The 12,680-nt window shown below is 53.5% G+C and overlaps 1 protein-coding gene across 2 annotated transcripts; it reads right to left on the bottom strand.

The window, feature by feature from the left end:
- Positions 1 to 4,687: 4,687 nt before the first annotated feature.
- PRDM13 (PR/SET domain 13) lies at positions 4,688 to 11,253 on the bottom strand. 2 transcript variants are annotated; one of them, XM_069850927.1, is made up of 4 exons: positions 11,062 to 11,253; positions 9,620 to 9,751; positions 9,401 to 9,521; positions 4,688 to 6,084 (listed from the first exon to the last, which is right to left on the bottom strand). In XM_069850927.1, exons 1-4 carry the CDS (start codon positions 11,200 to 11,202, stop codon positions 4,688 to 4,690), a joined length of 1,791 nt encoding a protein of 596 aa, XP_069707028.1. In that variant the 5' UTR covers positions 11,203 to 11,253. The 2 variants fall into 2 exon arrangements, with proteins under 2 accessions (XP_069707028.1, XP_069707027.1); XM_069850926.1 differs by having other exon boundaries at positions 9,401 to 9,545.
- Between the last annotated feature and the right edge of the window lie 1,427 nt (positions 11,254 to 12,680).

Genomic DNA, 12,680 nt, shown 5'->3' on the forward strand with positions numbered 1-12,680 from the left:
AAGGTCAGCTGAAACCCAAGATTACCCCCAAGATCCTTACAACCTGTTTCTTGACAATGCTTTGCACCTCCTGCAAGATGTACCCAGACTTCTTGTTGTCATTTCTTACGAACATGCTAATCCAGAACAAGTCAAAAATCATCAAAACTGCTTCTCAGATTTTAAAAAATGGGAGGTTACTCAATTCAATTGTTTTTACAAGAATACCTGACCCTGAGAATGAATTTTTGGAAACTGAAAAACTATCTTTGAAAATGTTTAGACTAGTCTGTAATAACATTCAAAAGCCTTCCTATTGTATGTATTCTTCTTTGCTCTTGACTTCCAGCAAGCAAATAATGTTCTATTCTTCACTTGCAAAATGCAGCTTTTCATTATTCTCTGTTCGAATTTACTCAGAAAACCCGAGTTCTGCCATAGAAAATAAAATAGGGAAATCCTGTCATTTAATCTCTATGGCCCTCGAGCAAACAAACCTCTCAATGAGTAATATTTAAAGGAGATAATTTTTCTTCAACCTCACCACTATTCTTCCTGCCCATGTTTTTTACTTTGCACTGATCAACACATTCTGCTTTTCTCATCCAGAAAGCTTTCTTTTTTTCCCCTGCAAATGTGGTTAATTATTTTCTCTGTATTTTAAAATCCATGGGACATACTTGCTGTCCTGTGGCTCTCAACACTTACAAATTCAGAAATTAAACCAGTTGTTGTTCATTTTTTTTTCCTAGTTGCAAATGGGAGTCATCATGGCAGACAGCGGCGGCAGTGGTGGATCTAGAAATGGTAAGAATGCAAAATCCAGAGCATATCTGGGGGGTCGAACTGGATGATGGAGGTTGGAACTGGATGATCTTTAAGGTCCCTTCCAACCCAAGCTATTCTACAATTCTATTGTGCCAAGGCTGAGTGTGCAAAAAGATCAGCAGGTAACCCACTACCCGCAGGTTTTTCATCTCCTTTCATACGCAAATTTGCCTCCAGAAAAAGCAACACATGCAGGAACGGCCACAACCATCTACAGTCTGTCATTGTCTCCAACTATGTGAAAGAAGGCCATAGCAAGGTGGGTGATGGTCTCTTCTCCCCAGTGACAGGCAATAGGGCAAGAGGGAGTGGCCCCAAGCTGTGCCAGGGGAGATACAGGTGGGACATTAGGAAAAAATTCTTCACCTAAAGGCTTATCAGGCACCGGAGCTGCTGTCCAGGGGGGTGACTGATTCACCATCCCTGGAGGTGTTTAAAGGACAGGGAGATGAGGTGCTCAGAGATGTGATTTAGTAGTGGACAGGTATGGTTGGGCTCGAGGGAAGGGAAGGGAAGGGAAGGGAAGGGAAGGGAAGGGAAGGGAAGGGAAGGGAAGGGAAGGGAAGGGAAGGGAAGGGAAGGGAAGGGAAGGGAAGGGAAGGGAAGGGAAGGGAAGGGAAGGGAAGGGAAGGGAAGGGAAGGGAAGGGAAGGGAAGGGAAGGGAAGGGAAGGGAAGGGAAGGGAAGGGAAGGGAAGGGAAGGGAAGGGAAGGGAAGGGAAGGGAAGGGAAGGGAAGGGAAGGGAAGGGAAGGGAAGGGAAGGGAAGGGAAGGGAAGGGAAGGGAAGGGAAGGGAAGGGAAGGGAAGGGAAGGGAAGGGAAGGGAAGGGAAGGGAAGGGAAGGGAAGGGAAGGGAAGGGAAGGGAAGGGAAGGGAAGGGAAGGGAAGGGAAGGGAAGGGAAGGGAAGGGAAGGGAAGGGAAGGGAAGGGAAGGGAAGGGAAGGGAAGGGAAGGGAAGGGAAGGGAAGGGAAGGGAAGGGAAGGGAAGGGAAGGGAAGGGAAGGGAAGGGAAGGGAAGGGAAGGGAAGGGAAGGGAAGGGAAGGGAAGGGAAGGGAAGGGAAGGGAAGGGAAGGGAAGGAAGGGAAGGGAAGGGAAGGGAAGGGAAGGAGAAGAGGAGAGAAGAAGAGGAGAAGAAGAGAAGAAGAGGAGAAGAAGGAGAGAAGAGAAGAAGAAGAGAAGAGAAGAAGAGAAGAGAAGAAGAAGAGAAGAGAAGAAGAAGAGAAGAGAGAAGAGAAGAGAAGAGAAGAGAAGAGAAGAGAAGAGAAGAGAAGAGAAGAGAAGAGAAGAGAAGAGAAGAGAAGAGAAGAGAAGAGAAGAGAAGAGAAGAGAAAGAAAAGAAAAGAAAAGAAAAGAAAAGAAAAGAAAAGAAAAGAAAAGAAAAGAAAAGAAAAGAAAAGAAAAGAAAAGAAAAGAAAAGAAAAGAAAAGAAAAGAAAAGAAAAGAAAAGAAAAGAAAAGAAAAGAAAAGAAAAGAAAAGAAAAGAAAAGAAAAGAAAAGAAAAGAAAAGAAAAGAAAAGAAAAGAAAAGAAAAGAAAAGAAAAGAAAAGAAAAGAAAAGAAAAGAAAAGAAAAAGAGCAGTCAGTCCTTCTCCCGAGCGCAGCGCACAGCGGGCAGGTCGCACCCGGTGGTCGCGCAGCCGCGTCCCGCACGCTCTCCGCCCTCGCCCCTGGCCCCGCGGGACTTGGCGCCGGGGAGCGCTCTGGACGTCGTGTTGCACAAAAAAGTGAAATGTGGCAGGATTGCTCCCGTGTATTTCGGAGTAGCCGCTGCACAGGAGAAAGGAGGAGGGGGGATGAACTTGTTTGTTTGGGGTTTTTTTTTGGTCGCTGTTCTCGACTTCGGTTGTTTGCTATTGGCTGTATTCTGCTCGGTTTGTGTCTTATTTCTTAAGTCAAAGGCTACACGGGCCGTTAATTCACACAAACTGACTGCCCTGTGCAGCTTTTTATTTATAAGGTAGCTCAAGGAATACGATTTGAGCGGACACGGGTACTAAAACACCAACTCCACTGACATGTAAATAATTCTCGAGTTTCGTTATTCCACCCTTCGTCACGTCCCTCCCCGGCACCCGGGAGATGCTTCCTTTTGGAACGCAGCAGAGAAGTATTGAAATAAAGAATCGAGTAGGTGGGTATTTAGTGCACGAAAGAAAGAAAGAAAGAAAGAAAGAAAGAAAGAAAGAAAGAAAGAAAGAAAGAAAGAAAGAAAGAAAGAAAGAAAGAAAGAAAGAAAGAAAGAAAGAAAGAAAGAAAGAAAGAAAGAAAGAAAGAACCAAACTAAATCCTACAACTTTTGAAGCTAAATCAAACCTTTACATTAAATCCAAGCCTGGTCGTTTAATTCCCATTTCCTCCGACTGTCAAGTGCGTTTAGCTTTACGTGAGTAAAAGGAGAATCAGTTTTCTATCTAGGATTCTTTCAGGGGCTGGAAGTAATTAGTTTGTATTTTACATCGCGTCACCTACACCTTGGACTGAGATAGGGTCCGATCCTGGAAACTCACAGCTTATTCGCATCAACCGAGAAGATTTACCCTCTGCTTGAGAGCGGTGAGCTCCGCAGAATCAAGAAGCGGGGCTCCCTCCTGCCTCCTCTACGTGCCCGAGTGCAAGATCCCCCGAAAGCACCAGCGGGAAGAGCCGGTGGCTGTCGGCAGCCGTTCTGCGTGGTAACCTGGAGGATTTTCCAGGGAAAACTGGTATTTTTTATTCTTTTTTAAGCTGGACTTGTTTCATGTTTCTCATACCGATAGTACAAGAAGATTCTTCCCCTCAGATACAAGTAACGATTCTAAGGAAGAGTGCAAAAAGCGCACGTTTGACAGGACACAAACAGATAAAGCAGGCTAATCTTCACCCTTTAATACCTCTTTAAAAAAAAAATTAAAAAAAAAAGAAATAATGTATTCTAAAAGCTGTAAGAACAGTGAAGAACATATTGGATTTTATCTGGGGGTTGCTGGCTTGGGTTTGGATTTTTTTTTTCCGAGTGAGCAAAGGAAAATACTCAGGCAAAATATTCGGGGGCAAATTCTTCAGAGCTTGACCCAAAGACGCTGAACACAGCGGGATCTGGGTCAAGCTCCCGGCCATCAGAAGCGTGTGGAGAAAAATGGGATCCTGCTGACAGCACTTGAGGGAACAACTAGACAAACAGGAGTTTGTCAGTAACTTTATTAAAAAAAAAAAAAAAAGAAAAAAGAAAAAAAAAAAGAAAAAACCAAGATCGCATGACAAACTGGAACCAAGACCAAAATACTGTATCCACTGTACATCATTCATTAGAAAACATACATACACCACATTTGTATTCTACCAAACAGAGAGTGTATTTCCTTTAAAATTATATAGTGCGTGCTTTTAGATTCATGCTTTTCAATATTTATTTTACATTTGTCACTCAAATATTATCTGTTATAAATAATTGCAACTTGATCAAGTGGTGCACCTGTTATACGCGAACCTCTTCAGTGGTGCAAGTGTAGCTTTTTGACGCCTTTATTTTTTTTTCCCCCTGTCTTTCTTTCTTTCTGGCTTTCCGCAAAGCTGCTGGTATTGCTCTATTGGGACCCCGCGGGGTCAGATACAGCGTGTGGGTGCCGGCTCCCCGGGCTCGGACCGCCGGAACGAGTGACGGGACAGCACGTAGAGAAAAAAAAACCGTTTCCGAAAGGCACAATTTCCTCGACAAGAAAAATTCGGTGGCCGCTGAAAGGCGGGGAGCGGTGCCTGCGCCGTGCGACCCCGGGCCAGCCAGGGCGCCGCCCGGCCCGGTCCCCAGCCGCCCAGTCCCCGGCGTCCCGGGGGTGTGGGGGGAGAGCCCGGCGGCCCCCGATCCGCCCCGGGAGCCCCGGGAAAGCCGCGGGACGGGCGGCGGCGTCACTGCTCGCGGGTCCGGCCGCCGCTCTCGGCGTCGCTCGGGTCGTCGGTGAAGCAGACGTCCACGTCGCTGTCGTTGTCAGTCTTTGGGTCGGGGTGAGGGTAGGCAGAGTCACTCCTGTCGTCGGCCGCCTTGCCGAGGCTCTGCCCCGGGTGGCGGGACTTGACGTGGCGCTCGAGGTCGCGGCGGCGCACCAGCACCTTCCCGCAGTGCTCGCAGCGATAGGGCGTGTTGCCCTCGGCGTGCAGGCGGATGTGCTTGTTGAGGTTGCTGGGGTCGCCGAAGGGCCGCAGGCAGACCTTGCACTTGAGCGGCTTGTAGCCCGTGTGAGTCCGCATGTGGATCTTGAGCCCGTACTTGCGGGAATAGAGCTTCCCGCAGTACAGGCACAGGTGCCCGGCCTTGGGCTTGGCCCCCGCCGCCGCCGCCGCCGGCAGCGCCTCCAGCCGCCCGCGCCCCTTCTCGGCCGCCAGCTCGGACAGCTGCCGCGTGTGCATGGCGATCTCGCGGTCGATGCCGGCCAGCGAGCCCAGCTCCGCGGCGTGCAGCCCCGCCGCCGGCCCCCCGAAGTACGGCACCGCCTCCGGGTACTTGAGGAGCCCGCCCAGGTGCAGCTTCAGCGGGTAGTAGGGCGCGGCGCCGTAGAGCAGCTCCCCGCCGTACACGGTGAGCGGCATCACGGGCAGCCCGCACTCCCCGCCGTACGCCTTCAGCCCCTCGAAGGGCGGCAGCGCGAACCGCTCCAGCGCGCCGGGCAGCGGCGGGTAGCGGGCGGGCGGCGGCGGCGGCGGCGGGGGCGGCGGGGCGGGGGCGGCGGGCAGGCCCCGCTCCACCTGCCGGAAGGCCGAGGCCTCGTCGAGCGGCGAGAGCAGCGGGAAGGCTCGCGGCCCCGCGCCGCACGCCGGCCCCGCCGCCGCGGCCTCGCCCGGCAGCGCCCCGCACTTGGGCGGCGCCTCGGCGGCCGCGCGTCCCGCCTTGGGCCCCGGCGGCGGCTTCGGGAAGCCGAGCGCGCCCCGCGCCTCGTCCCGCAGCGGCCCCGCGGGGCGGAAGGCCGAGCGCGGCCCGGGGCACAGCGCCGGCCCCCCGCGGGCCGCCCCCACGCTCATGTCCAGCGCGCGGTCCTGCTCCTCCTTGCCCGCGGCGCGACGGGGCGGCCCCGCTCTGCCCGGCGGCGGCGGGGAGGCGGCGGCGGCCTCGCGCTTGACGGCGTCCCGGGGGCCGGCGGCGCCGCGCGGCTCCTTGGGCGGCAGCGCGAAGGCGGCGGCGGGGCGGCCGAGCTCGTGCGGCAGGAAGGGCCGCCCGTGGCTCAGCGCGCAGTGGAAGTGGACGTGGGCCTTGAGGCTGTTGGGGTACTTGAAGGTCCTCCAGCAGTACCAGCAGATGTAGCGCTCCTCCCCTGGCAAAGCAAGCGGAGGGGCCCGTCAGCCGCGGCCGCGCGTCCCCGCACCTCCCGAGCCTCCCGCCCGTCCCTGCGCCTCCCGAGCCTCCCCGCGCATCCCCGCGCATCCCGTGCATCCCTGTGCATCCCCGCGCATCCCCGCGCCCCTGCCGAGCCGCGCTGCGGTGCGGTGCGGGCGCTGCGCGGTCGGGGTGCCGCGGGGGGAGCAGCTGCTGCCGCGAGTCTGTCGGGGGCCCATCTGTTGGCGTTTGCGGGGAAGGCAGCTTATGTCAGGGAGTCGGCTGCGCCGAACAAAGGCCAATCTAATGATCGTGAGCCCCTCATTACTCGGCGAGACAATATCCGATATGTATGGGCCATATGTAATCGTTCCCTTTCAGAGGACAATGCCCTTTGTGCCCCGCTCCCTAAACATTTCGGCTTCTCTCAAGCGGAACAGACCTCGGTGGCCGCGGCTGCAGCTACTGCCCGCGGAGGGGACAGGCTTCGCTTTGCCCCTCCTGGCCCTGCCTGCCAGAGATGTTCTCCCAAGGAGGACCATCTCCCTAGCCCCGACAGTGAAACGCTGTCTCTACTGTCAACCTGTTGGCCTGGGTATCTTTATCTTTATCTTTATCTTTATCTTTATCTTTATCTTTATCTTTATCTTTATCTTTATCTTTATCTTTATCTTTATCTTTATCTTTATCTTTATCTTTATCTTTATCTTTATCTTTATCTTTATCTTTATCTTTATCTTTATCTTTCCTTCCAGGACATTAGGAAGAAATTCTTCACAGAAAAGGTCATTGGGCACTGGAACAGGCTGCCCAGGGAGGTGGTTGAATCACCTTCCCTGGAGGTGTTTAAGGCACGGGTGGACGAGGTGCTAAGGGGCATGGTTTAGTGTTTGATAGGAATGGTTGGACTCGATGATCCAGTGGGTCTCTTCCAACCCGGTTATTCTATGATTCTATGATTCTTCCTGCTTTGCTTCTTTCTGCCTTTCTCCCCCTCACCCTTTCAGTCTTTTTTTCTCTTTTCCTTCCTTCCTTCCTTCCTTCCTTCCTTCCTTCCTTCCTTCCTTCCTTCCTTCCTTCCTTCCTTCCTTCCTTCCTTCCTTCCTTCCTTCCTCTCTTTCCTTTTCTATCTTTTTTCTCTTTTTCCTTTTCTATCTTTCCTTTAATATCTTTCCTTTTCTATCTTTTTTCTCTTTTTCCTTTTCTATCTTTCCTTTAATATCTTTCCTTTTCTATCTTTTTTCTCTTTTTCCTTTTCTATCTTTCCTTTAATATCTTTCCTTTTCTATCTTTTTTCTCTTTTTCCTTTTCTATCTTTCTTTCTTTCCTTTTCTATCTTTCCTTTAATATCTTCCCTTTTCTCTTTCCTTTTCTATCTTTTTTCTCTTTTTCCTTTTCTACCTTTCTTTCTCTTTTTCCTTTTCTATCTTTCCTTTTCTGTCTTTCCTATTTTATCTTTCCTTTTCTATCTTTCTTTCTCTCTTTCCTTTTCTATCGTTCTTTCTAACTCTCTCCCACTTTTACCCGACCCTTCCCCTCTCCCTTCTCTATCTTCTCTCTCTTTTTTCTCTCTGTACGCCTCCATCTCTCCTTCTCGTTCCTCCCGCTCACATCGCACCGACCAGGGGCTTCGGACCCCCCGGTTCGCCCCAGCCGGGCGGACTCTCACTCCCGAGGTTTGCGCTCCAGCTCCTCAGTTTCTGGGGGTCCCGTCGGGGCGGCGGGGGGGAGGTGTCCCCGGGAGGCTTTCGATGCGGCGTTGGGGCTGGTGGCGGCCGCGGGTGGAGCGCGGAGCCCCCGCTCTCCGCGGGGAGCTCGGACGCGGACCGGCGGGGTCCATCCAGCGCTGCCGCGTGTGTCTCGTCGCCTGCGCCGCCGCCGTCGCGCTCGGCCCCTCTTCGCTCCGGGAAGGCGCTGGATGCGGGGTTTGCCCCGTCGAGGAGGCGGGAGCGCGGCTGCCCGGGCCCCGGGGGAGGCGGAGCCGCGATCCCACTGCCCGGCGGTGGGAAACGGGCGGAGGAGCCAGGGGCGTGCGGCCACGGAGCTGCGAGGGTCCCTGCGAGCGCCTCCAGCTCCGTCTGCGGGACCCGCCGCCTCCCGAGCGCCACCGAGCTTCTCTGGGCGCGGCTCCAGTCCGACAGCGATGGAAGCTAAGGAAACCCCACTCTCTTCTCATCACGGGAAACCCAAACAAACGGGATCAAACAGAGAAGATTTCCAAAGTTTTGGGTTGCTTTTCTTAAAAAAGATAAAAAAAGTCTTTGAGTTTCTTCCACCCTATTATGGACTCTTTTTTTTTCTTTTTTTTTTTTTTTCCCAACTACTATCCTTAAAGGAAGAGGGCTTCGGCATTTCGGTACACTTGAGTCCATGTTAATTAGCCTCGAAAGTGTGAGGTCGGAGACAGAGCAGATCCGCAGGGTCAGTCTGCAGCTAAGCTTCACTTCGACGGGACGAGGAAAAAGCCGCACGCTGGGCGCCTCTCGCAGACTTGAGCTTCCTCGCCCTGGTTTCCCCCGAGCATCACCGGTCCCCATCCAGAGGCGAGGGCTGCTGGGTCGGGGCGGCAGAATCCAGCCCCGTGTCCTCCGTCCTGCAGCAGAAACTTCTCCAGAGCTCGTTTTTTTTCGAGGTGGGGGGGCCCTCCGGGTCCTTGGCGGGGGGCGCAGAGACGAGACCAAAAAATCTTTTTTTCCAAGTACAGTTTTAGCACAAGGAGGGGTTCGTCCGCCTTATCGCTTTTGTTAGCTAAGATCAGCCTGCAGATTGAACCAAGCCGTCCTAGACGGGTGTCTGTCCTTTCCCCATATCCTCGAGTAGCCAGATCTGAGTACGATTTAAAGACGACTTATTTTTTTTTACCTAGCGCGTCCTAATTTACAGGGAGCGCCCGGTACCCGTTTCGACTCGACTACGTGAATCTGCCCAACAAAATAACCTGAAAAAAGAGGGTCCGAAGCTCTGACCGAGGAAGGCGCAAGGTGAAACGGATATTTTGAAGCCCAGTTGCCGTCTCGCATAACAACACCAGCGTGGTTTCACAGAAATCCCATTTGCCTATCAAAAGATCATTAAATTGTGCCAATGACGGGACGACTTGAGGCACGGGGGCCTTGCCATACGCTGCCGAGTTAATAGATCACCCTTTAAATATAAGCAGATGGAGGCTTAGTTTAAAGGGTGGCGGGTCAAAAGCCACCGCGGCTGTGCCGGCATTAATTTTTCTGGGGGTGCGGATTTGAAGGGTCAGCCTGAGCTCCCACCAAAGATGCGGATTAAAGAGGGGTTTGGCTTGTTTCATTTTAATTGGGTACCTTTCTCGTCGTGCGTCGGGGTGGCGGTGACGGGGATGTCGAACCACTGCGCCAGGGGGTTGGAGTACCAGACCGTGAGCTCCTCTCCCGGCTGGACATCTCGTAGCGCCCGGTAGAAAATCTGGGAGGGGGAGAAAGGGAACTTCTTCAGGAGGCTTGAGATGGGAGGCAGGTTGTGGAAAGCGGTGCCAGGCCGGCCCGGAGCCGCGAGCGGGTTACCTGTCCTCCTGGCAGATCCGCGACAGCCTCCAGGGTCTGCTCTTGGGAGTTTCGGGCGGCCCGGATTAACCCTATCCACTCCAGAGCGGAGCTCCCGGCTTCGTCCACTAATTCCCCTCTCACCATCCGCACCTGGAAGACAGGCGGCCCCGCTGTCACCCCCACGCGAGAGGCAGCAGGGAGAAAGCAAGAAGCTCACCCGTCCCCCTGCCTGCCTGCCCCCTCTGCCCTGCCCGGCCTGATTTTCCACCCCGGGCGTCGCAGCTCGGGGGCAGCGCCGGGAGCGTCTTCTTGTGCCGCCGGCTTGGCTCTTCCATCCTCACCCACCTGGGAGCGGGACCTTCCTCGCCTCGCAGGTGCCTCGGGAGAGCTGTGGCTGGCCTGGAGCGGGCTGATGCTCCTCGTGGGTAAGGATGGAAGAGCCCTGGCCCGGCGGGGACCTGCAGTATTGCCAGGGGAAATGGGAATTTATTTTTTTATTCCCTTGCATCGCACTGCCCCAAACGCACCTCGTTCGGTCGCACCTGCTGCATTTAGCTTAACGCTATATTCAATGCCCAGATAACGTGTTGGGTTTTGGAAGGGTTTATGCAGCCTCTGAATCCGTGTAAATAATTGCAACGGCCACTACTTGTCGGGAGACTGGGAGGGGGGGAAATGGGAGAGGGTTCTGCTTAGCTACAAAGTCTCTATAGCCCCATACTTCATAATCTGCTTGGCCATACAAAGAGAAAATGAAGTGCCCGTTCCCTGAATGACCGTGCAATAAAAGTCATCCGAACAAAGCCGTCTAAAGCGAGAAACCAAGGGAGCCAGATGAGAAATAAATTTGAGTGGGATGGCAGAGCGTTTAAAAACAATTAAAGGGCATTAAAAATCCGAGCGGAACGCGTGAGCCGCGGCTGCCCGGGGGGTGGAAGGAGGGAGTTCGTCCCCTAGGAGCCTGGTGGACGCCGCGACCGCCCTTCGCCTCCTCCTCGCTCCTTCCCAGCCCGGACAGCGGGTGACCCGGGGGCGGGTGGCCGGGAGGCCGTCACCCCGTCCCGGGGCGGCTTCGGGGGTCGGAGCCGTCCCGGAGCTTCGCGGGGAGGCCGAGCTGGGGGACCCGCGGCCGAGGAAAGGGAGAAACGAATCGGAGCGTCCGTCCCTTCCCCGGACAAACCCAGGGGCTGCGAAGGCTCGGGGCCGGGGCTGCGCGGGGGGACAGGGCACGGCCGGGCAGGCTTTCCCGGCAAAGCCCACAGGAGACACCTCGGGACGCTCTGGAAACGCTTCCCGTCCTTCTCCTGGCTCGCTCTAAGAAGGGAGGATCGAAGAGAGAGGGTGGGAAAAGAGCAGCCTTTTCTCCCGAGCCGGCTTCCCCCGAGTCAACGAAAAAAAAATACAAATAAAAATAATAAAAAGCGAGGTCCAGCGGTGCGGGAGAGACGGTAGGAAAATACCTTTTTTTTGGGTCCCGGCTCCCTGCGGTCGGACAGGTACTTGCCCAGCTTGAAGCCGCCCGGCACGGGTCCCAGCCGCAGCCCGGCCGGGATGCAGCTCTCGGCGCTGACGCTGGCGGCCGCAGCCCTGCTGGTTTGCATCGCTGCCTCTGGCTGGGAGCGCTCGGGAACCCCGAGTACTTAAGGGGGTCGGAGGGAGGACGAGCAGAGGCTCTCTCCGCCCGCAGAGTGACGCGGCGGAGCGGGGGCGCCGGCTTTTCAACGGGAGCAGGAGGGGTCCCCCCGCGGCCGGGGGATGCTCTGGGGCGCGGGGTTTGGTGAGAGAGTTGGGCTCCTCGAGCAGCTGCGGAGTCCCGTCCGGGAGGGTCACATGGAGCCTTTCCCTCACCCTCCCGCATAATCAGGCGCGGTGAATGGCTGGCAGACAATGGGCCAGGCGACCTTCCCATTCCTAAAAATCCAATTTGTCAAGGGCAAAGAAAAGGCGCTGGTGAATCAAAGGTCTGGAGGGACCATTAATCCTCAGCATGGGGTATTGTCCCCGAGACAGTTACGATATTTTAAGTGACAAATCCACTGTATAATTTCTCCATAAATTTTACTTCCTTTTATTGTTCCTCGACAAACCAGTTTTGGAAAATAAGTGACTATTTTAAGTCTACTTGGCTGAGCCTTTTGAGGTTTAATATACTTCAAAGATTTTTAATTCTCTTCCCTTGGCTTTATTGTAAAGGAGATTAAACAAAGAGATGGGGAATGTTTTGAGGACTTGTTAACTTCTATTGATTCCTGGCGTGTGCCATACAGAAATTGGGCAGGTACTTGATGGGAAAACACCAGAAAATACCTACACTTTTTTTTTAAAAAAAAAAAAAAGGACGACCATATTACCATTTCAGTGGGTTGGTTTCAGGCCAGTAATGGGTTCAGAAGAGCTTTGATCCTTAAGAAGGATGAATAGAGCAAAATATGAGCCGCCGTAGCCCCTGTAAAACACAAACCGCTGCATCTGAGAGCGCTGGGGAAGCTGTGTCTGTAGTTCGTGGATTAGGAAATACAGACGGGAGGAGATAGAGACATCCAGTCATCGGGAAACAGAGAGACAGGGCCAGCAAATAATACAGATGTCCAGCCAACAGCGTGCAGCTGGATTCCTCGCCTAATACATCCACAGGTTCCTCTCTCTCACACGCAAAATCGCTTGCACCGAGGCTACTTTCTGAGGTGGAACCTACAAAAAGCGACTCTAAATAAATCCAGAATGAACCTATTTGAACAGAGTGAGTCTATGATCCTCCTCTTCACATAAATATTTTAATTAAGATACAACGAGGTGCTGGGATTAAGCACAGTTTATAATTCAGGCTCGGTAAATATCCCAAGAATTTTCCAGGGGCTGGAAAGGAAAGGTGTGAGACTGTTCGGATGTGCCTGTTAGACCAAAGAGCGCAGTAACATATTCAGTTTTCCACTTTTTCGTTTATACTCCTGCCTAATTCCCGCTAGCAGGTTTCCTCTGCTCCATACCTAGTAACCCTCCAAACAGAAGATTTCTGAGCCTTTCTCCTGCAGAAAAGTTGCGTGTGCCGATTTTATCCATTGCTTGGATGGAAGGTATG

The sequence above is a fragment of the Phaenicophaeus curvirostris genome, chromosome 2, assembly GCF_032191515.1.
Source record: "Phaenicophaeus curvirostris isolate KB17595 chromosome 2, BPBGC_Pcur_1.0, whole genome shotgun sequence".
Lineage (NCBI taxonomy): Eukaryota > Metazoa > Chordata > Aves > Cuculiformes > Cuculidae > Phaenicophaeus > Phaenicophaeus curvirostris.

Coding starts and splice junctions, on each gene's coding strand:
- PRDM13 (XM_069850926.1), bottom strand. CDS start 11,202: ATGCAAACCAGCAGGGCTGCGGCCGCCAGCGTCAGCGCCGAGAGCTGC. Junction 9,752..11,061: donor AGCCGGGACCCAAAAAAAAG/GTATTTTCCTAC, acceptor CCTGTCTTCCAG/GTGCGGATGGTGAGAGGGGA. Junction 9,546..9,619: donor CGGATCTGCCAGGAGGACAG/GTAACCCGCTCG, acceptor AGCCTCCTGAAG/AAGTTCCCTTTCTCCCCCTC.